We start from the raw sequence: 23146 nt of genomic DNA, 5'->3' as shown, positions 1-23146 counted from the left end.
CTATTAATAAAACATTTCCTTATATAACTTTTAAGCGATTATACTGATAATATCAATGACCGGTTAATCTTCATTGAAAATCTATAGATCAATGATAGATAGCTATAATTTCAATGAACAAATGACAATTTTAACCATTTACTTTTTTCAGTGTGGTTCTTGTCTCAATGTTGTTGCAATTGTTACTGTCTGACATCAAGTGTTTATATTTATAATTCATATTTACACGACTTTTCAACAGCCTGACTTGTACGTGTTTGAAGTCCCATTGTGAAGTCTCCAAAAAGGTATACAGTAATTTTTTGTGCTTTGTGCATCTAATTTTTTCATGATTCTATGGGCTGGCATTAGGTAATTTGATAAATTTTCATAAATAAAAGATGTTGACAGCCGTCTGCCTTTCTGATGAGCTGATAGGTAAATAAACAACTATGGATGGCATGGGCATGGATACAGGCTCTACAGAAGTAGATTTCAGTCTTTATTTACTCCCCGAACCTGACACAAACGCTCACTCCACTCCTCCAATTTCTCGCTGATCTTAACCCTTAATAATGGAAATACTTTAGAGATTAAAACAGGAGCCGGGTTCAAAGTATGCGGCCTGACTCCAAAGCCAATCTATAGATGCTTTGAGTCAAAACAGAAATCAAATACACAGATACACCCTCATACTCGTGCAGGCTCAACAGCCCATGGGCCATATCTGTTACCTGCTACAGACTCTGAGCGAAACGCAGATACTAGATACTTTGCCATCCACAACACAACTGCAAAGGCAAATGGCATGACGTGCATACACACACAGATACGATCGAAGTGAGAAAAAGGTAAACAAGAGTCAATTCAATGCGTACTCCATGCATTTGTATGGGTAGCAGGTCTGAGTATCGGTGTATCTTGGTAACACTCCGACGAACGATCGGCATTTGCGGCCAGTAACGAGTTGAGTGTGGCTCAAACGAGTCGAAAAACGGATGATAAAAAAATCGTTTTAGTGGTGAAAGAATTCGTGTTTTTCATAGCTAATTATTATAGAAAGTATCAAAATTTACGAAATCAATAAAGAGTGCAACTACAGAAAGTGTGAAAATGTGTCTAAACTGGAGGAAAAGTTGATGGAAAATCGACTGAAAGTTGGCCAAGATAAACTCAAACTCGTTTGCACACACGCATACACACAGATACGGAACTACGCACACCAGTGCACCCACAACAGAGTCTGGAGTCTGAAGCCCAATAACAATTAAAATAAAAGAAGTTAAGTCAGTCGGCGTCAGCGTCGGGGTCTCCGCGTTGTTGGCTTATGAATCATACTTCGAGAAAATAACTTCCAGAAGAGAGCCTCCCTCCTCCCCTGGCACTTATGTAAACTGCACTTCACTTCACGTCCGAACAAGCGAACAACAGTAGCGGAAATAAAACAAATATTTGTGCAAAACATCACCCACTCAGCTAATCAATCAATCAGTCAATCCAAGCGTTGCACATGTCTGGCAAGGAAATGCGTCCATTGTCGCTCTCGATAGGCGCCTCATTGCTGCCCAGCTTCTCCCTTGTGACGGCTTCGCAGGATGGCATCCTGCACAAGGATTGCCATGGCAAGATCTGCAATCCCGTGGAGGAATATTGCTCCGTCTTCAGCGAGGCCTGCGACTCCTGTGCCACCATTTGTGATACCAAGTCCCACAACTATCAGGCGGACACATGCGCAAAGGAGTGTTCAGGCAAGTGTAACGTAACCGAAAGATTGCCTCAGTGGCATGTGGTTGGGGATGGGGCAATCCGTTAGCCATAAAGTTGGGATAGTACTTTAGTCAATAACTAACTGCAGTTTGGGTTTTTCCAGTTGGGAAACTTAAGGTTCAATTGACTGTAATTAATGTGCTTTTGTTCAAGTGATTAGCTCATCGCTGATGAGTTTCTTAAGCAAATCTTTGGGGTATTTTTAGATGGTAGTTTGTACTGTGGGATAGAGCTACATTTCAACAGGTTATTGTATGATTTACAGTGTACTGATGTGGGCTAAAAAGTACCCAAGACTGCAAGCAATCTCTTTGAAGATAACCAATCTACTATGAGTTGTCTATATTTACCTCATTTTCTGATTCACCCAGAAATCTGATATCATAATCTAACATTTCCTCTTTCGCGCCCACAGCTTACAACAGATATGAACCTCTTAAGGCGGAAATCCACAGTATACAGTGCACCCAGCAACTGATTCTCCTCCTTCTTACCATACTCCTTATACTGATAGCCATACGTTATGCGTACAAAGGAGTACGCTGGCTGCTGCGCAAGAGATGCGTCCAGCAGATGCTGCAGCGATATCAGTCCAAGGCCTATCCGCATCCGGGGACGGCTAATGGCAAGGATCTCAATGCCACGACTATACAGAATCTCAGTGCCATTCGTCATGGCAGCGACATTGAGCGGGCGCCGTCACAGATCTACAGTGTGGCTGGTAAGTGTAAGGATCGGATCTACCTGACATTCCGAGAAGAGCGAAACGCATCTCATTGACTATTTGTGATTTACAGGCGCTGCCGAGGGTTCGGTGCTGACACTGACGACGCCAGTGAGCACACGCTATCCGGCCGAAAACAGCACCACTCCGACTACGGTGGTGACTGAAATTGGCTATGGGTATGATAATCAGGCCATGGTTGTGACGCCGGTTTCCGAGAAGCCCTCAGCTGCCACAACGGCTGCTTTCTAGACCCGCTAGACCCCCTCTGCAGCAGCTACATTACTTTGTACTTATGACAAGCGAAAGCGAAATGTGCATCACATTGAAACTAGTGATATTTTGTAGATTATTAAGCAAAAAGTCTTCGAATGATATTGAAAATACAGAAAAACAATAATTTGTTATAGTTTTAACCTAACTTATACGGTTTAAATACAGATGTACTTAAATTTTTAAATAATGTCTGATTTTTGAAGTAAAATTTAAATTTCGCGCCAACTACTGGAAGGCGATAGTGAAAAATGTTAAGAGCTGTCGCTCGGAACTTGCTTGTGAACTACTATCGGAATCGGAACACCGCTGGTTCAGGTGTCGCTTTTGGTAATTGCATAGCAATGTAGTTTATGTGTAGCAACTGTGTCGTTAGCGGGTAGTTAACATATAAAAACATTAATTCATAAACCTGATTTCATAAACAATACAATCAAGCTGACTACTAAAAGTTAACCAGTCTAGTAAAAAATAGATTCATTAATCAAATAAAATTATGTGAGCATAGCTGGGAGTTCGTTCTAGCTAGTAATATTCGACGAAATATGAAAATATAGCAATATGAACGACTATCCTTTTCGTTTGTTTTGTTTGCTGAAAGATGTGATAAAAACAAGTGCATTTTGGCTTAAAAGTATTGTCATTTATTGAAATAAGTATTGGCAAACACAATGCTAAGGCTAATGTAAGTTGGCAAAAGTGTCTTAAAACTAATTTGAGTATAACTCTCGCGTAATCTGCTCTTAACTTAATTTCGACATAAAAATATGTATAATCCGTATATGACACTCCAGATATGTGCGTAAGTATATAATGTATATTGTATCAAATGCTTTACCTATCCTTAACAAGTCTGTCCGTATCCTAGAGTTGTGCGAATCTCAAAAATCAGCCTTAAACTTAAGCCTAATTACTGGTACAATATATAAATATCCTTAGGTCTAATCGTATCTGATCGCTTAAACCCAATACTGATTGCGTCGCAGCAAGGGATTCGTTGGCGGGGCCGAGGGCGGGGAGCTGACGGACCCTGAAATGCTCTGCGGCACGGAGGCATAGCCCGCAAAATCGTTGGCCATGTCGCAGGAGGAGCTCCAGGCGTCGTGATCCAAGTGATAGGGATTGTAGCGCTGCGGCAGCATCATCTGCTGCGGATCGCACTGATCATCGGTCTCATCCTCGTCCGGATCGTAGTCGGGAAACTCGTGCTTGTACGACTCCACTGGTATGATCTTGCAGTGCGGGATATTGCTGAAGCCAGGCAGCGGCGTGGAGTTCCCTGTGGCTGGCACGGAATCCGCCTCGGAGCTGGCATAGTGATGGCTGCTGTGGTGGTGATGGTGCTGCAGATGATGATGCTGTGGACTCACGGAGGTCAGGTCCGGTGGACAGGGCAGGGCTGGCGGTTGATCCTTCGATATGTCTGCCTTGTGTTTGCGCAGTTTTCGCACCTTATAGATCAGCACGACAAAAACGAGACAGAAGAGGAGGATGAGGACGGCACAGGCCACGGCCAGGTAGTTAATGGATATCTCTGTGCTTCCCAGATGCACGGTCTCCGTTTCCTGCACGGGACTGCGGTACTCAATCGAAACAGTGGCCTGTGCGGGCTGCACTGTCTTGATGAGCAGCTGGTAGTCGAAGCTGTCGCTGTCGGCCTCTGTGGCGTCTACAGATTCGTTGGGCACAAAGTAGACCACGCCACTGCGGAGGTCCTTGTACGAGAAGATGTTCCTCGAGCGCTCGTTCTGGCCGTCGTTTGTGAGTCCTGTGCTGCGCATAATCTTCCGTATCTGCCCTGTGGCTGGCATTCGAGTGATCACAAACTTCGGATTGAACTTGTTCAGCTTCAGGGAGAGTGGATTGTCATTGTCCAGGGAGGTGCAGAGCTTGACCTTCCCTCCTCCAGCGGCACTCGAACTGGACTCTGCCTCCTTCATGGCTATGTTGTTGATCTGAATAACGGGCTCCACGGCCATCACCACGTCCACCTGTGCCACATAGTTGGTCCCGGGGACATAGGCGCTCACCTGGAACGTGTCGTTGGATCGATTGAGATCCGTTTGCATGTAACTGATCTGCAGCGTCTCCAGCTGCTGCTGTGTGAACCTCAGCGTGGGCTGGTGCTTGAACACAATGATGCCGTAGAGCGGGGAATTGGTGATATTGTACGACAATCGTTCCACCTGCACATTCGTGTGCAGGCCAATGTGCTGCAGCTTCATTGGGGCACTCGTAGCGCCCTGTTGCACACTCACTGGCAGCTGAATGGGCGCTGCCAGCAGGCTGATGGGCGCTATCTTGATGGTGAATATCTCATAGGCCGCATTCGACTGGCCATCGGAGACAGTGAAGCAGAAGGTGGTGGACTGCGGCATGCCGAAGTGCACATACACTATCCGATCGTTGTTAATGTCCGCCTGGGTGAACTGATTCGAGAAGGCCAGCAAATCCTCTGCCTGGCCATCGTTTGTGATCTTCTTGAGCACCCCCAGTGTGGGGCCACTCATCACGTCGTAGATGATCTCCTCGGGCGGAGTGTCCGCATCTTCAGTGAGCAAATCATTTCGTGTTATCGTTCGATTTTCACCCTCCACCACCACCATTTGCGGTAGGTGGGTGATCAGATGGAAGGGTTGGTCGTTGATGGGATTAATCGAAACAGGGATCGTCAGATTGCAGAGGAATATATTGCTAAGGAAGGAGAAACATATCGTATTACTAAATGTGTTTGTTTAATATCATTTAACTCACCCTTGAGTCAGATAAACAGACATGAGAATGGTATCCTCGAGCGTGTCCGAATGATCGTGAATGTAGTATACCTTTTTGGTAAAGAAATCACTGGGATGGTATCTCTGTATTGGCTTGAACTCATGGCCCAGTCCTATGCTGCCATGTGCGGGCTTCTGCACCGCTTCAATGAACAGCTCTGGATTATTAATGCCCGCGCGGGTCTTCAGATACTCGAGGATCTTTGAAAAGTCCAGCTTAATGGGCACCGAACCACCTTCATCTACTGTGATCTTTGAAACGGGGAGGAACCTCAAGAGACCACCAGATGACACTGATATTTCTATGTTGAATTTTTGATCCAACAGCCGATCGCTTCGCTCTGCCACCACATCGAAGTAGAACGAATCATTGATGCGGAACTCCATAATAACTGCCGTGTGCTCGTAGAAGATGTGTCCATTATCCACATCCGTTTGGGTGAATTCGGCGACTTCCTTGGTGAAACCATTGCCCACATACTCGTTCACGATGCGACCCAGACTCGGGGGCACTGTGATATTGTAGCGAATCTCCCGCTCCTCATCGGAGCACTTGAAATGCAAATGATCGCGCAGGATTTGCTTCTTTGTGAGTGGGAAAACATGCAAATTCTCATTGTGATCGGCCAGGATCTCGATGGGCTTAATCTCGATGTTGAGCATCTGCGCGGTGGTATTGAACAGGCCATCGGTGACGACAAACGAGAGCTCGTTCTTGCGGGAGTTTGAATCGTGCATAAAGTAGATTTTCTCCCCATTGATTTGGCCTTGGGTAAACTGTTCGATTTTTTGTTGGGGTGCAGACTTTTCCGCCAGATATCCGCCGTAGATGTGGTGCACGATGTAGGTGAGGTTCTCTGGTGGAGTATCGTAATCCTGGGCCACTAACGAAAGGGAAAAAACCTCTTATTAAAGAACAGGAAAGGTGTATAATACTTTACTTACATAAATCTGTATTCTTGATAACATAACGACCTCCATTCCACACTTGCAGACCCGTATTGGTGACCATCATGGGCTCCTCATCGTTCACGGGCACCACAGCAATTTCCAATTCGAACGGAACGCTCTCCTTGTTCCTTGCCATGGCCACCAGGGTGATGGTATCCGTGGAATTCTCGCTGCCGTTGTGGACATACTGGATGAAGCCCTGTTCGAGCTGTTTCTGGGTGAACCTCTTGACTTTTGAGTTCCCTGCGAGTATGTGTCCAGCAGATGGTGATATGGTCACTATATACTCCAGTATCTTGCCCCGATAGTACTCCGAATAGGGCTGCACATCTGTGGGATTGAGCAGCACTATCTTGCCCTCCACCACGGACACGATGTTCGAGTGCATGTAGAGCTTCTCTGGTATGATGACGATCTTCAGCATCAGCTGGTGGAGCCATGTAATGCCATTGGTGGCATCGAAGACAAAGTAATCCGTTGATTGATTGACACCCGCTTGAATGTAGAACATCTTTTCGGTGTTTACCGACGACTGATCGAACACTTTGCAGTTGTATTCATCGTCAAAGGACATGGACTGCATTTCGAGATAGCCATGCATGGGCGATGAGGTTACCAGGAAAGTAATATCGCCAGGGGATATATTCGGATGCACTACCTGCAGAATAGAGGAGGTATTTAGAATGAGTTTAAGTAAAAGTCAGTAAACCCACCTCTAGGACATCTCTGGATATAAGCACACTGGTGGACTCTTCCACATACAGCGTATGATTCTGTTTGACCTGCAGGGGTTCCCAATATGCAGAGGGATATATCCTGAAAACGACCTCACCTTCAGCTGTGATGTTTTTAATGTGCACTCGATATCTATTTTGGGTTAAAAGAAACCTTGATGTATTCCGAAAATTGGAGGTTCTTTCCTTAATTCTCACCTAACTTTATCCATCGATGCAATTTCTGTATTCCAATAGACCAATCTCTCCCGTTCAATATCCAAATGAGTGAAGTTACTCAAGGAAGTATAATTTGTGGCCTTGTAGATCATAGTACCATTCTGTTCCCCATCTGCGCCACTTTGTTGCCTGCCCAGATACATGAGTATCCCATAAGAAGGAGGCTTGATCACTTCGTAGTAGATCTCATCCAGTTTCATATCCAAATTGGTTTCCAGCACGAAATCTTGGTTTTTGAGCACCACAAACTTTCCCTCTTGGGCTATGGAGGCGTTTGTGGGCAGCATTGAGACAAATGGATCCGAGGCGAGGATCTCCAGCAGACCATTAACCTCATGCTGTCGGTCGGTGACTATGAATGACGCTGTGCCCGCGTCGGGTCCCGTGTGCTGGAACATAATCCTGCGATTCGCTATATCATCCTGACTGAAACTGTCGATATACTGTCCGGACTTGTAGAAGGCACCGTTTGTGCTCGAGACATGGATGTAGTGGATGTCCGTGTGGTTGGTGTTCACATCAGCATCCAGGTACTGAAGCACTGTGGGATTGAGGGTGCGAATGCCATTCCTTACCACATGAAAGACCCGCTCCACTGCCGTGCGATACGGCTCGTTGTCGTTGACCAGCTTGATGCGCACTTCCATGCTGGACACAAACTGAAGATCCGTTTCATCGCCCGAGAGGATGAGCAACTCAAAGGAGTCCTTCGTAGACTCTGTATCATCGTGACAGTAGTAGATATCATTCCGAAAGAGCTGCTCGAGGGTAAACATATCTACGGGGGTGGTTAGACCCGTCTGTTCGTCGTATTTGCAGATGACACCATGCTCTGGACTCGCGGAGACCTGGAACTGCAGACTCTCGTAGATGTTGAAGCGGATGCCAAAGTGATTCTTGGTGATCAGTGCCCGTTCTCCCTCCTGCACTTGCAGCACTTCGCGGGCCTGATAGGCGAGCTTGCTGATTAACTCTTCGGGGGGTCTGTAGGCAATCTCCAGTGTTCCTTCCACATCATCGCACTCCGCCACGGAGACCACAAACTCCAGACGATCGCTGAAGCTGGAGTAGCTCGTGTGATGGGTCCTATACCGTATGCGTCGTTTGTCAATGTCCTGTTGGGTAAACGAATCCATTTGCTTCGCCGCCTTGCGCGATCCCTCCACAAAGATCCCCCCATAACGGGTCGGCTGGACAATCTTGTAGATCACGCTGCGCGGGAAGCTCCCAATGGGTGTGGTACCATAGGACAGCATCTCGTTGGTCAGCAGAACGTCCCGCGTCCCATTGATGGCAATCAAAGATGGACTGCTGCTGGTTATGCGAAGGCGCGTGAATGTGATGCGGAAGTCGAACGTTTGCGTGGTCACAAAGCCAAACGAGGCAATAAACTGTTGTAGAAAGTGAAATCAATGCAAATTTATTGTCTACACTGTGCAACAGGAATGGGGTTTAGCAGAGAGTTCAAATGATTGGAAGTTTTCGTATAGTTCAAGCTAGTTTTGGAATTGGGGGGAGGACGTATCAGTTCATGAAAAGTCCTAGATAAAGGCAAAGTGTTTCTACGATGAGAAGCTAGAATGGTCAATAAGAATTTCCCGTATAAATACGAGTCTAGAATATATAGAAGCTCAGAACAGAGTATGTCATTGGTGGGCTGGCTTGTGGAATTTGTTCAAGAACAACTAAAAACAGCCCTTATTAGTGAAACTCGAGGTGAGCATTAATTTCGCCTTGTTGGGCACACGACATGTATGCTCTTTTTGGTTTGTCGGGACCGTGCCTCGATCTCTCACCGCTGGCTGTCGTCGGCTGTCGCAGAATATATCTTATATCAAATCTGTTGCGTCATGAACGCGATATGTAATTTGTTTATGCATTCGACATTTGAAAGGATTCTATTAAATTTGGTATGCTCCAAGTTTAGAGGTTTTATAAGTAAGGGTCTTTCCCACTTGAAAACCTTTGTAAACTAGTGTTGGCGTTTTGCCCATTTATGGTATTGATTTGGTTTTTCTATTACGATACAGTACGAGTACACACCTTAAATTCGTCTTGCCAAGGGAAATCGCTGTTGTGGAGATAGCGTATGTGGCCGAGCAGCAGCTGGCTATCGCTGAACCAGTCCACGTTCACCCAGGAGCCATCAATCTGTCGCAGCCGCTGCAGCACTCCATGCTGCGGTGCCTTGACCACATCGTAGCGTATGTCTATGTGCTCGTCCACGGCGTTGGTGCCAATCGAGAGATTCGCGGGCGTCAAGAGCAGCCAGCTCTTGTGTATCATGATCAGGCCCGTGTTGTTGACCAGCCGCAGCTCCAGAGGATGCACCGAAACGGGCAGATAGACGGTATCGCTCGTTTCGATGCCATCGGAGACATGCAGCTGCAGCTGATAGCTGAAGGACTCCGCTGTGGTGGAGTTGTACTGATACGAAACCTTGCCCTCATTCACATCAGCCTGGGAAAAGGTCGACGTGGCGACGCCTCCGACCATGAAGCAGCCAAAGGTCTCTTGGGGATTCGCGGAGGGCAGAATGGTGTAGATCAGAGTGTGCGGCTCGCTATCGGGATCATCGATGTTGAACAAGTCCACATCCAGCACCCGTTCGATTCCCTCGATCACCCTGAGGATTTTGTGCAAGTGGAGCCTCAGCTGCGGCGGATCGTTCACTGGCGTGATATTCGCATGGAGCAGGAACCGGTGCTTGCCGAGTATGTTCTCGGGTATCTTGTGGATGTCGCCATAGATCTGCATATCCAGGGTGGCATGGTCGTTGAAGTTCTCCATGCCGTTGTGGACATACTTGAGCTTATCAGTGGCCAGATCCACCAGATTGAAAGTGCGGCAGACCACAAAGTTGGATTTCTCCGCAGAATACTGCAGCAGTTGTCCGTACTTTGGCTGCTGCACCACATTGAAGATGATGGACTGCTCATTGAGGCTGGGATACCGCCGCAGATCGAGTATGACGTCTATGAAATGGTGTGACAAGAAGGCAGTGCCACCTTCCAGGAGTTGCATGGGTGAGACGTACAAGAGTTCCAGTTCCGGACTGGTTTCAGTGAAGATCTGTAAGAGAAGAGGTCAGATATACCCAAAAAGAAATACCTACATATAAAGGGGGGGACCTACCTTAAAGGGCCCCTGGAAATCCGCCTTGATGCAGTAGGACTGATCGCAGTAGCATATAAACTCATCCACACCATTCTGACTGCAAATACCACTCTTCAGGCAGGGATTGTACTCCAGACAGGGATACTTCCACAGGCAGTTGAGGGCCAGGTTCCGCGAGATGCTCATTTCGCCGAAGCCCAAAGGCAGATCGTTTACCATTAGATCGCGCATGCAGCCCTTGAAGCTGATCTCATTGATGCGCAGTCCCTTGCCGATCAGACGGCGGCGCATCTCCTCCTGCACGCCGCCAAAGAACACGCTCTTCTCGAGATTAATGCTCGCTTTGGTCTCATTAGCGTGTGCCCCGCGATAGCCGCTGGTGGCATCGTCCAGATGCAGCTCTGCCACGGCTCCATTATAGCGGAGGAGCACACGATGCCATTTGCCGTCAGATATGGACTCATTTGTCATGAACTGCACAAGACTGCCAGCCTTGTTGAAGGTCACTTTCAGGCGATGATCCTCGATCTCGAGGAGTATGAAATCAAAGCCGCCATTGAAGTAGATGATCCCAGCACTGGCCATCGTGCGGAATTGCAAAGAGAGGCTGTAAATAAACGGAAGATTAGCTTTAATCTGGAATGGGAACGGGAATGCCCCTCCAGAACTTACGTTTCTCCTGTGGCATGGGATTCTTTAAGCATCAGCGCGTATGAATCATTCTTTAAAAAACTAATGCTATCTTTAATGCCCCCATCGAATTCTGTGCTGCAGGTCCAGGATACACCCGTGCTGGTGGTGTGACCCGTCCGATCCTTGGCCCGCTTGATGATGTTGATATTGTTATAAAAGACCTACAGAAAAAGGAATATGTTCAATAGAGAGAAACTATATGCCTAGAGGCTTGTTGTTTGTCACTCACATCCGATATGCAGCCACGAAAACCAATCACATCATTCAAAAACTCGGCCGTAAAGTCCCCCACGCCACCCAGAAAGGTGCCAAAATGTATGTTCAGCGCCAACATTTCCCCAGGAAGCTGTTTTCGCATTATATAGCCATCCACCTGTAGGGTGATGTTGTTCTCAAAACGCTGCACAGCCACATCGTGCCACTCCAGGTCGTTTAGCTTTTGTTTCTTGGGGGAACGCAACTGCGAACGGAATAACGCTTAGAGGTGGAGATGGAGGTATAACAGAATGCATCTGAGTGTCTTACCTGGACCACATCCCGTTCGATTTTATAGCTGAAAGTTATGAGACCGCTCTCGAGGCGCAGCAGGCAGTAATCGGTTCGTCCGGCGGCGAGGAACAGGAAGGCGTTCTCCTGTTTGGTGCGAAACTTGACGCGTATGTTTGTTGACATTTTGGCCTCCTGCAGCGGCATGGAGACATAGCCATCTCCATACAGAGAGACTACAGACGTGTGGATGTGGGTGTAGCACAGAAAATAAAGAAATTGTTAGAGATACAGATACAGCTGTTGAGATACACTATCCATAAATGGGAGCAATTGGCAATCTGCTGGAATCCGTATACAAATTTGCCCAGAGAACCAGACCTCTAGCCAGCTGTCAGTCTGTCAATCAAACGTCTGTCGAGGTTACCCCAGTCAGTCATTCATTCAGTCATCCATCTATCTATCTGGCTATCTATTGAGATCCATCTTGTATCGTTTGCATCTTGATTTTGCTTAATTACTTGCGCGCCTGCCTTGCTGTTGGCCCCAATCGAACGTGCTTTTTTCTTGAGAAAAAGAGTATGACAAAATCGAACGAGATCTGAATAATTTCCCCATTTGCTGTTGTTCTGGAGCCCACCTCGTAAAAATTGCATGATTAATGCTTCTCGAAATTCCGCTTGTACGCTTGTGCAATAAATTATTTTCGAAAGACATTTGTCAAAACATGAAACTAAACTTTTCGTTGAGATATTTTAAGAATTTCCTCACTCAAAACAATTCACTTCCAAAAGGGAAGACATTTGTCGTGTTATATTTGTTTATGGGTTTTCCCTAATGCATGGACGGACGGACATCCATACGAGTATGTTTATGTATGTATTGACCTAACCCACATAGAAAATGTAGGGGAACAGTTGCATACGAATGGCAGACAAACAGCAGAGGGCCAGATAAAACGCCAATTAGCAGCAATCAGGCGTCAAAGAGGAAAACCTACAGCAAAAACACTTTCCCATCTGTGAGGAGACCAATGCATTTTGACCTACATTAGGAGAACGGCTGCTGTTTCTTCTGTTTTTTTTTTGTTTTCTCTGTTTCTGCTACTTTTGATGATGCTGCCTCATGCGATGCGCGTGCCTCAAACCAAAACAAAGCCGCACAAAAGACGCGGAGGCGTTATCGTTGACTAAACAATAATACAACAGCCAGCAAAATGGGGAATAACCGACTGAAGGGTAGGCTAAGGGCCTTTGTTGCAGACATAAATGCATGACATAGTGAAATGATTGTCATAAAAGCATAAGATGTATCCATCTTATGGATCGTTGAAAATTTGGTTAATGGAATATTGGCATATTTATTCCCACATGTTTTTCCTGCCTAGCTATAGAGATTTCTATCTCTACTTATGAACGGAAATTCTAGAGCTCTGTCAAAATATCTTAAGAAACACAAATATGTTTGCACTTAGACCTTCCTCTTAGCCCATCAATCATACCTATGACTGGTATGTATTTCATGTTCATATTCTACGTACCTATAGCTAATGGATATAGAACAAATCTTGGCTAGGGAAAGTGATATTTGAATAGATATTTTAGAGCTCAAATATCTACAAAAAAGCTACCCGTGTGGGAGATTTGTATTCTTATGACACCTATAATTGTTATACTCATGATACGATTGTTGCTGACAAAAATTCTCCTTTAAATTCCAGACTTTTGTCTGCTTTTGTGTGAGTGCATGGGCATCAAAAGTGCCTTTCAGGAAGTTGGTTGGACGCTGAACAATAAATGCAATTTGCAACAACAAAATGTGGTGCAGTCGGAGGGAGTCCACACGTCAGGCGTCATTCCGAATGTCGGCCAGCAACAAATGAGACATCATCGGGCAGCATCGACCAAAAATGGGGAAAAACATCAGAGGCGGGCGCGCGTTGCACGTTGCACATTGCAAGAATTATGGCAACAGATGCTTTGGCCATGCCACCCACTCCCCATTCCCCACCAGCATCAGCAGCACCAGCACTGCCCCACACAACTCCCTAGTCTCCATTCCCCATTCCCCATTTCCCCATTCAAATGCTAAATTTATGTTCATTTTTGATGCCACTCGAAGCAAATGAAAGAGAGAAAGAGAGAGAGAGAGAGCTGGGAGTCCACAGAGGGAGAGGTATGTTGTAGGTAGCCAGCGAATATTTATGTTATGGCCGATGTTTATTTTATTTGAGTTATATGTCGCCCGTTGTCCCCATACGAACGCTTTATAGTTATTCGCTTTTGTGTATATTTTATGGCTTTTTTCTCTACGAGTGTACGAGTGTATTTGCCTCTCGTTTTGGTCTTTTAATTAATGCTCCTTTGGTGGGCCGCAGTCGCGATGAAGTTTCTGGTTGCGGGCCATTCATTAAAAATTTATCTGACATTGGCAATTTATAAATTTCTGCTGTTGTTGTGTTGTGTTGTATGCTGTATGGTGTATGGTCTTCGTTTTTCATTTCATTTCACTAATAATGTCAAAGTTTATTAGTGGCGCATGTGATTTGTGGGCTTATTACGTGCTCTCGTGTGGATTTTTGTTGCAAGTTGCAGTTTCGTATATTTATGGAGTCCGAGAGGCTCTGTTTATTGACATTAATGGGCAAATTGACGATGGCGATGGCTCCCGCCAAATGAATGATTTCTACTTTATAGGCTAAGTGATTTTCCTGGCAATCGGGGTGGCCAGAGACACTAAGTAGACTCTTCAAAAGAAAGTTTTATGTGCCTTTTAACAAAAGAAGCTTTCTTCTTTAATCATTGATAATTGCACCTTTTCTGTTTTAGTATTTGACTATAAAATGGTGATGCTTTCGTCGAAATTGCGTACAGATGACACACATAATTGATACATAATTTTGTACAGTACTTTTCGAACAATATTTTCGTATTTTCTTTAAAATCATGCGGCATTCCGTAGAGTAAACTAGAGTATTTCTATAGAATTTGCCCCTAAATATTGTTCCATGATTCTTCATTATTTTGTTGTTTAATTTCCTATTGAAAGATGTGATTTATTCTGGAGCGATATTCATTCTATATGTTCAACTATTCCTCAAGAATAACATAACTACAAGAACTCTAACTTATGCTGAAAGAAAATAAAGCCTTTTGCACCACACAGATTTCTGCACACTTCCTGCCCATTTCACATATGTAGATTCCTATCTATTTCTGAGAAACAAGTAATCCCCTAGGATTCCTCCCTCAATTCCTTCTCTGATCATAATCATTGTACTACTCATCAACCATTCTACGCATTCTATAGCCCCATTGGGCGGCTTAAGAGATCAATCTAAATCAAATAAAAACCGCATTGAAGAAAGCCATTTGCCTGGGCATTTCCTTGGGCATTTCCCTCGGTTTTATGGCCGCCTTTCCATGGGAGAACATGTGTCGCTATCGCTAATGTCTTCTCTTTCGCCCTAATTAGACTCCGGGGCCGCATTAAATTCAATTATATGTGGAGGCCAGCTTCAGAGGCATACCCTTTCGCCGACCAACCGACCGACCATCGACAGTTGAGGATCGACAAGTCATAAAGACAAATTTTCTCATGACTCAGGCAGAAGCAAGGGGAAAGGAGGGTGGATCAACGTCGTCGCCAAAATAAATCGTCTCATTTTATATGCAACCGTTTTCGATACCCTTTGAAGAAGGGGAAGTCGACTTTGAAGCAGAGAAAGAAGTATCTGCAGAGCTATAGAGTGTGAGTAGATATAAAATATCTTCATTGCAACTACTTTCCTTGGACCTCTTACAAAATGCTCTTTTAAAAGCCTCTCTGAAAGCCTCTTTTACCGCCTAAATCGTATCCCTAGATGGCTACCATAAGAACCATGTATCTGCAAGAGTATCTATAGCTTCGATCTGCCTAAAGCCTAGTAGTTCCCTCTTGTTGCAGTTAGCATTGAGAATCAAGCATGTGTTGATATGTATATTGCAAATGCAAATGAATAATCAAAAGAGGAGACACACACAGCACAGCATATGGCGCGCACCAGATACAGATACACATATACACACTCACACCGATGGAGATATAGATACGTTTGTATCTGCAAAAGTATACATTGAATTTGGCACATCTCTTTTTGGGTTTTGCGCGTGTAAATGATTTACATTTAACGTATAAATAAAATAAAATATATCTACTAAAAATCAAATGAAGCATACAAAAAAATAACAAAATAAAACAATTTTCGCGCCTCTTCTGGATGATTCATGTTTTGGCTTCTTTAGCCGCCCCCTTCCACTGCCAAGTGACGTCACATGCCAACTAAAAATATCATTAAAAATACATTTGCGCCAAGACCAAAATATATATACAATACACTCCGCTCCTCTAGATATAGGAAAATTAAGAGCATGCTTGGAATAGCATTTGCGCGGCGGGTTGTATGCCGCCTCAGACCACGCCGCAGTCGGAGATATACATATATATGTATGTATAGTCGGCGTAGAGTCCCCGACAGCCAAATACTTCAGCAAACGACAAAGGCAACCAACTCGAAGGCAAAGACGACAACAACAGCAACGAGAAGAGAAGAGAAAAGTGCGCCCCAAGTCAAATGTCAAGCGTGAAAAATGCGTTAAGTGCACTGCTGCGGCGCATTGTAGTTAAGTAGTGGGATTTTATGGGCCGGCCATGGGGTTACCATGGAGCATTGCGAATGCAAAACTATATCCACAGACAGCCACGGGAAGAAACAACCGAATACAGCGACCAGTTGGTCAAAGTTGTAGCAGAAATTGATTGAAATATTGTATATAGGCGGGGACTTACGGTGGAATATAAATAAGGGTCAAACTCTGGGGTTTTAGGGAAACTTTGAAAACAGTTGCTGTTCAAGGGAAATAGTTTTCCCGTATCCCAAGAAATATACTTTTAAAAAGGTTCTAAATATGTTCTTAGGGTGGGTTTTTATTGGGAACTTAATTGCTGTTAAATTTCTAATCTCAACAATTGGAGAGGGTTTAAGTTTCAGTGTTATCTTTCCTTAGCTTCCAATAGAAATTATTCAATTAAAGTTCATCTATAAAAAGAGATTACAGACATTAAAAGAGAGCTCTATTATCAATAAATGTAAGCCCTTTACTGTCTGCCTGCACGCACACAACCAACACACTGCATTGCATTAGTATAAGTAAGCTTTCAAAAGCACCCTTCGAAACCGCACTTCTGAGAGCTTTTGAATAATCCATGAGATCTGTCTATGTGAAAGTTCTACAAACCCAATTTTTACGGACAATTTCACTCGATCGCATCCACAGTGACTGGCTGGCTGTTCGGCACACGCGGATAACACCAAAATGTATGTGGCATTGCACCATTTGCAACTCTTTATTTTGACTTTTATTTATGTGTGTTTCGATGGCAGCCAAAGTAAATGCAATCTGCTTCTGCTTCTGCTTCTACTTCTACTTCGGCTTCTGCTTTTGGTCCCCTTATTTTTTGCGGCCAATTCGTGGCTGGCCATATTTGTAATGAGCATAAATCGTGCGTTGATCATTTGCCATGATAAATCTCATGTTTATGCGGGGTATTAAATTCTGTAGCGCGTATCTTTTTAGCTACCTGACTGTCGTAACATTTAATTAACTGTACGTTCTGTTCGGTTCGGCTCGGTTCGGTTCTGGATCCCCAGTCCCATAACTACGGAGAGACTCACCTTTCATGGCAGCGACAGTTTGGCAGCCGCCGTGGAGCAATTGCACCACCGCCAGCAGCAGCAGCAGCATCGGCAGTGGCAGCGGCAGCGGCAGTCCTAATCCGCAGAGGCGCGACATTCCGTTGCAGCTGCTTTGAAGTTGCAAGAAGATACAGGAGACTCTGTCAGAGGGGGGTGCCAGAAGGGGGCCTCCTCCTCCTCCTCTTTCTCTGACCCGGAACCCCAAGTGCCACGAAGAAGAGTTTCGTTCAGTTTTCCTTCGGCTTCGGATTCAGCTTCTTCTCGTTTCGTTTTGTATTTCGTTTTTGTTTTTCGTCTTTAATAATTTTGCGTGTTAATTGATTTTTCATGGGGCCACGCATCCGTCGTCGGTCTGCAATAGTCTGGGGCCTCATAAAAATAGCATCATCGGAGGTGGAGGTGGAGGCTGAGGAGGCATCGACTCTTACTGCGACACAGCATCACGTCCTGGGCCTATGGCTACATAGACAGATGCTGCATGTCATTTCGTTGACAGAACTCATGCGTTTTCCTTCCAAGGGGGCCACAGAGAGGGGTATGGGGCAGGGAAGAACCGACAACCGGCAACCAGCAACCGGCAGAAGTTCCTCCAACGGAACACTGACTGACAGACAGCCTTTGAAGCGGCTGTGCTGCTCTTAATTTCCTATCCGTGTACTCGTATAATGTGTTTGATTCCAACTTTCGCTTGATTACGTTTCAATTTCGTTCACGTTTTATCATAAACACATTCGCCCGATGTCGGCGACGACTGATGGGTTTAGCGTTTTCTCTTTCTATGTCTCTGCTATTGCACTTCACTGTAATTGAAAATGGATCTATCAGAATTTTCAGACACACAAACACCTCTTTTCATTTTGCATTTAACCATAATTTATTGAGATTTTTATGACACACTTGATGAACATTTAAATGGTCCGTTGGGAGAGACTTTTTAAAGACTTTGAATGCCTAGATTGAGTGCTTTTTGGTTGGGGTTTTTAGTGCCGGTTTGTTTTATTATATTCATCAAATTTTGACTAGGTTTTGAATTTTTATTTTGTATATTTTTCATTTGCAGATATGTTTTTTTGAGGAAGTTTTCATTAACATATTCCTTTCACTTTTATTTGCCAATTTGGCACCCACATTTTCCCTAGTTTTCTTTTTGTTTTGATTCAGTTTTTTATGTCTGTTTTCGTTCAATTTTATACACATCGTCCTCCATCTCTCTAGTCATTGGTTTGCTATTTTAATTGCCAAACATCTTAACCAAAAACAAATCTCCGAATAATTCCCGGCAAAGATTCAAGTGCTCGAAACCTCTACAACATTTGAGGGCTATATATACCTATCCATATACATATACGTATGTATATATCATTGATTAGCGTATCTAGATACTTTATGGACACTTAATTGAGTTGCTGCCCCAGCGATGTGCCTCCACTTCAGCTGAAAATTGCTGCACAGTGTCCGCATCGGAGTTGAGTACAATTTATTGTATTTTGTATTTTTTTTTTTTTGGGATACCAAGCGAAGAGGGAGGCCCCATAAAAAGCCGCCTTAAGTGGCCTGCCCGGGCCAGGGCTTATAAGAGATTTCTGTCTGTCTTGCAGCTAAAGTGGAATTTCTAGTTCAAGATTTTGCAACTGCAGTCAAAGTTCATGTTCATGCTCATGTGGAATGGGAATGGGAATAGATCGCGGAACGAGGGGTACTCCCAAAATAGGGCGAAACACTTTCAAGTGCAGAATGCAAATCCAGAGAGACAGACTCGCGCCCTGTCCCCTGGGAGAAATCCACGGAAAATATCCCTAGGGAAAGGAGACTTCGTGCGACGACGAAACGTCAACAACTGTGACTGGAAAATGAATTATTTACGCTGGGGATATCTAAAAATACTCGCAGACTCGATCTTTCCGACTGGGTGCTCTGTGCTGTGTGTCTCCCCGTTGCACATTATGTTTATGCATTTATTTTCGAGGGGAAAATGCAGCATCCACCAAGAGGCAGGCAGGTTCGACATCATGAGGTCAATTGCAGAGCCTCCAGGCGGCAGCAGCCTCCTCCTCCTCTTCCTCTGGTGGTGTCTTGTTGGCTCCGCTAATTTTGCTTGTTAATTTTTACTGATGCACCGCCCAGGTTCTTGTCATCTCGAATATTTTTATAGCCCGTCGCGGCAGTCAAAATACAATTTGAAACAGCCAGAAACAGACAACGAAACCGAAAACGAAACCGAAAAGAATATAAAGTCACCGACCGACTATTTGGTGACAATCGTCAGGGCGCCTTTTTATGACAGACGCGTGTTCCCTTCGCAGCCCAGCATTTACATAAAAATTAATAAATGTATCTACCAGATACAGCTGGCTGCCGCTAAATGCACTTTGGGAAAGTTCTATCTTTCCCCCTATCCCCCCGCACAGAAACTACTTTTTATATTTCTTTCTTTATGGTAATTAAAAAATTTGGTGGCTTGAAACAAAAGGCCAACAAAAAACCGCTACCTCCATCCCCATGGCCGATAAAAGTTTTGGAAATTGATTTGATAAGCCATGAAAATGCTATTTTCATAGGGAAAATTGGTAGTGTAGGGTAGGCGTTGCAGCCCACGCCGATTTGAACGCTTTCCTAACTCGATTTTTAGACGGAGTCAGAGTTGGAGTCGGAGTCCACCGCCGTCTCGGTTGCAGTCGATGATTTAGTCACACTTCTTTTTTTTTTGGTTTTTTATTTTGGTGGGGGGTCTTTGATTTATGATTGGAATCTGGCATAGGCTATTGATGAATGGAGTTGTACTCTGGTGCGATTTCTACACCATATGTCGACGGGAAATATGATTTTGATTGGTAGAGATCTTGGTGCAGTTGGTAGTGGTTTTGGTGGGGGCTTTTACAGAGATTTGACTTTAATTGTTCCCCAAATGGCACTTTAGTTATTTTATGTTTTTGTTTTTATAGAACCACATTGTTTTTCCTTTATTTCTTATTAATATTTCTACCCCTAGATGGAAGATCTGGTAATATCGGAGTTTGTTGGCATAGTTTCGGAGAAAGGATTTACTTTCACGGGGATTTTTTTAGTCACTTATTGCACGAATAGTAGATCGGTTATTGAAATTTATATTTCTTTTGTTTGATTTCCATTTTTTTTTGTTTTGCTTTAAATCCCTTTAAATAATCATTAATTTTCCCTCGCTCATTCATTATTTTCTTCTGTTTTTGCACGAATTTCAGTCTGCACTTTCTTTCTCCAACAATTCTCATTATTGTATTCATTCATTTCCTCGAGAGGCTGCCAACATCTTTTCAGCAACGTATTTTTCGCACTTGGTCGGTATTCCTTTAATTTCCGATATTTATTTTTAATTTCCTTTCGATTTTCTAGAACACTTTCCGTTTATCTGGGATTCGCATTTGGTTTTGGATCTTAGAAAGCATTTGCCCATATTCACGGTCAATTTGCAGAGAGCTCTTCTGCTGTATCTGTCTTTCGTTACGCTCATATTTTCCATTCCCCAATAAGATACCGAAAACAAAGAACGGCACAACAAACGCGTCCATTCAGAATGAGTTTTTAGCCGGAATTCTTGACGGGCGGAACGACAAAAAGTGCCGACAGAACCGTAAGGCACCGAAAGAGGGAAACGGAAAAACAAAAACTTAAAAATAAATTAAATTTTCTTCTTTTCTTATATTTTTAATGTGCCGCGCGCTTTTCCACTTACATTCTCATGGAAAGACACACAGACACTAGAAGGAATACACACACTGAGAAGAGAGGAAAACTCTGATGGGGCGGCCAGAGTTTTCCGCGACGATTGCCGCCACCCGCAACACTAAAATGAAAATCGAACGATAGGCCGAACGCGAGGCAAGCAGCGACCAGACACGACAACGTTTTCTCACAGACTGAACCGCGACCGAACTCGAAAAATGAAATGAAAATTCCGCACGCAGTGCTCTGCCGAGACCGAGAGGCCCAATGAGACAGCGACGGACCTCATGGCTGCCTTGCCACCGATGGTTGCTTCCCGATGCCGATTCCGATTCCGAAGCCCATGCCACCGCCATTCCACGGCGCACCCGCGAGTGACTTTTGTGCGACGCGGACCGCTCGGCGCTCAGTAAATGCGCGAATGAGGGGCCGCCAATCTTTGTATCTAGATATCAGTGATGAGCAGATATCCGAAGGGATGCCAAAGGGATATGGAAAGATATATAATTGCTGGTATGAGAGGATGATCTCTATGAGGTCCTTATACGAAGGGATGCAAGAGGACACTAATTGACTTGATTAATAATATCCATCCTATGATTCAATTATACATATATACAAGTATCAGAATAGGATAGATAGACGTTAGATTGTCAGTCTTTGGCAACGGGCTCCAATGATCTCTTTGAGTCTAAGAGATTTCTAAGAATTGTTTCTAATGATCTCTAAGAATTGTATGATTCGTAGTATTCCCAGAAAATACTACACCTACGGTACTCACCAATGCTTTTTATTCATTTACTATAAAGCTACACTGAAAAATTCGGGCATCCACTGATGTTGTTTTCATTTGAATCTCATCTTCCTTTGAATCAAAATTCTTTTGAGATTCGACTAATGAATCGTAAATTGGCTCACATCAGAGATCACAGTACTCCTCTGAGGTATATTGTTGATAGTGAGGATCTTTCTAAATATCCCTACTCCTCCTACATATCTTAAGAGCATCACTGATTTGTATACCCTAGAATTCTCTCTGGTTCTGCTGCCATTCTCCCCCCTTTTTCCGACTAATCCCCATATTCTCTGCTCATCTCTGAGCAACGCTGATGACACTGTGCTCCGCTGTGTGGCCCCATCGAATGGGTGCTGCTCTCTGTCCCATCCTCCACCTAAGGGGGCCTCTGGCTGGCGGCGAGCACGCGAAAGTACGAAAGTACGAAAGTACGCCGCGATTGAGCAATTGCGAGCGCCAAGAGGCTGAGGACTTGAAATTTTTCAATTTGTTTTGGCGGTGCAGTGGTGCTGCTGCTTGGACTGCGGTCGCTCTTTCTGATGATCTCTGAACATCATCATCTTGGTGGTGGTGCCCCGCCAATGGGCCTGGGCCTGCACACATGTGGATACAATTTGGCTGGGGCATCGCCTTTGCCTTTTGGCTTTGCCTTTGCCATTGCTTGTGCCACATGTTGTTTGCCACGGCTGCAACTGCCTTCCTCCGTCTGTCTGTCTGTCTGTCTGTCTGTTGCATGTTGAGTGATAAAAATCTCTTAACCATTTTTCATCAGCCTATTAAGTTACATAAGTCACACGGTGCCGTACGGTTCCTGCGTTCCTGCTGCTTGTTTGCTGGCATTGTTGGATCGCTTGCTATGTGTGTGCTCGTGTAAATATCCTTCTGGCGTGCTAATGAACCCTTTGACACCATCATGGAGTCCCGCACCCAGACCTCCCTGACATGCATCAAAAATTCCAACCAGCCGACCGACAGCCAGATGCCACATAAATCAGACACACAAAAAAACGAAGAAGAATTCGCTGCGGTTAGTTCATTAATAAATTAAAGGCATGAAATCACATAAAACACCTATGAAACCAGCACAAAACTAGCGACGGGGCTATATTTTCCCTAGATGCATGTGTAAATGGAGATGAAGGAGTATCTGTGTGAGTTGTGAGCTGTGTGTTTGTTCGATTACACACGCCCCTCTTCAAG

The 23146-nt window shown here is 44.5% G+C and overlaps 2 protein-coding genes across 4 annotated transcripts; one reads left to right on the top strand and one right to left on the bottom strand.

Moving 5' to 3' along the window:
• The first annotated feature begins 996 nt into the window (after nt 1-996).
• Nucleotides 997-2911, top strand: LOC6589652 (protein grindelwald). 2 transcript variants are annotated; one of them, XM_026988393.1, is made up of 3 exons: nt 997-1727; nt 2162-2473; nt 2544-2911. In XM_026988393.1, exons 1-3 carry the CDS (start codon nt 1490-1492, stop codon nt 2720-2722), a joined length of 729 nt encoding a protein of 242 aa, XP_026844194.1. In that variant the 5' UTR covers nt 997-1489; the 3' UTR covers nt 2723-2911. The 2 variants fall into 2 exon arrangements, with proteins under 2 accessions (XP_026844194.1, XP_026844195.1); XM_026988394.1 differs by having other exon boundaries at nt 1003-1727; nt 2162-2467; nt 2544-2909.
• Nucleotides 2912-3542: 631 nt separating this feature from the next.
• On the bottom strand, nt 3543-21369 carry LOC6588807 (chondroitin sulfate proteoglycan 4). 2 transcript variants are annotated; one of them, XM_026988440.1, is made up of 12 exons: nt 21203-21369; nt 17431-18251; nt 11757-11953; nt 11461-11691; nt 11211-11392; nt 10557-11145; nt 9465-10493; nt 7401-8812; nt 7182-7335; nt 6463-7126; nt 5498-6401; nt 3543-5437 (listed from the first exon to the last, which is right to left on the bottom strand). In XM_026988440.1, exons 2-12 carry the CDS (start codon nt 17546-17548, stop codon nt 3703-3705), a joined length of 7215 nt encoding a protein of 2404 aa, XP_026844241.1. In that variant the 5' UTR covers nt 17549-18251; nt 21203-21369; the 3' UTR covers nt 3543-3702. The 2 variants fall into 2 exon arrangements, with proteins under 2 accessions (XP_026844241.1, XP_002014817.1); XM_002014781.2 differs by lacking the exon at nt 21203-21369 and adding an exon at nt 21161-21189.
• Between the last annotated feature and the right edge of the window lie 1777 nt (nt 21370-23146).

Source organism: Drosophila persimilis, unplaced genomic scaffold (genome assembly GCF_003286085.1).
Source record: "Drosophila persimilis strain 14011-0111.01,24,50 unplaced genomic scaffold, DperRS2 tig00000191-arrow-pilon, whole genome shotgun sequence".
Classification (NCBI taxonomy): Eukaryota; Metazoa; Arthropoda; class Insecta; order Diptera; family Drosophilidae; genus Drosophila; species Drosophila persimilis.
This window is presented reverse-complemented; position numbering and strand designations above follow the sequence as displayed.

Coding starts and splice junctions, on each gene's coding strand:
- LOC6589652 (XM_026988393.1), top strand. CDS start 1,490: ATGTCTGGCAAGGAAATGCGTCCATTGTCGCTCTCGATAGGCGCCTCA. Junction 1,728..2,161: donor ATGCGCAAAGGAGTGTTCAG/GCAAGTGTAACG, acceptor TCGCGCCCACAG/CTTACAACAGATATGAACCT. Junction 2,474..2,543: donor CTACAGTGTGGCTGGTAAGT/GTAAGGATCGGA, acceptor TGTGATTTACAG/GCGCTGCCGAGGGTTCGGTG.
- LOC6588807 (XM_026988440.1), bottom strand. CDS start 17,548: ATGTCGCGCCTCTGCGGATTAGGACTGCCGCTGCCGCTGCCACTGCCG. Junction 7,127..7,181: donor TATCCAGAGATGTCCTAGAG/GTGGGTTTACTG, acceptor TCTATTCTGCAG/GTAGTGCATCCGAATATATC. Junction 6,402..6,462: donor TATCAAGAATACAGATTTAT/GTAAGTAAAGTA, acceptor CCCTTTCGTTAG/TGGCCCAGGATTACGATACT.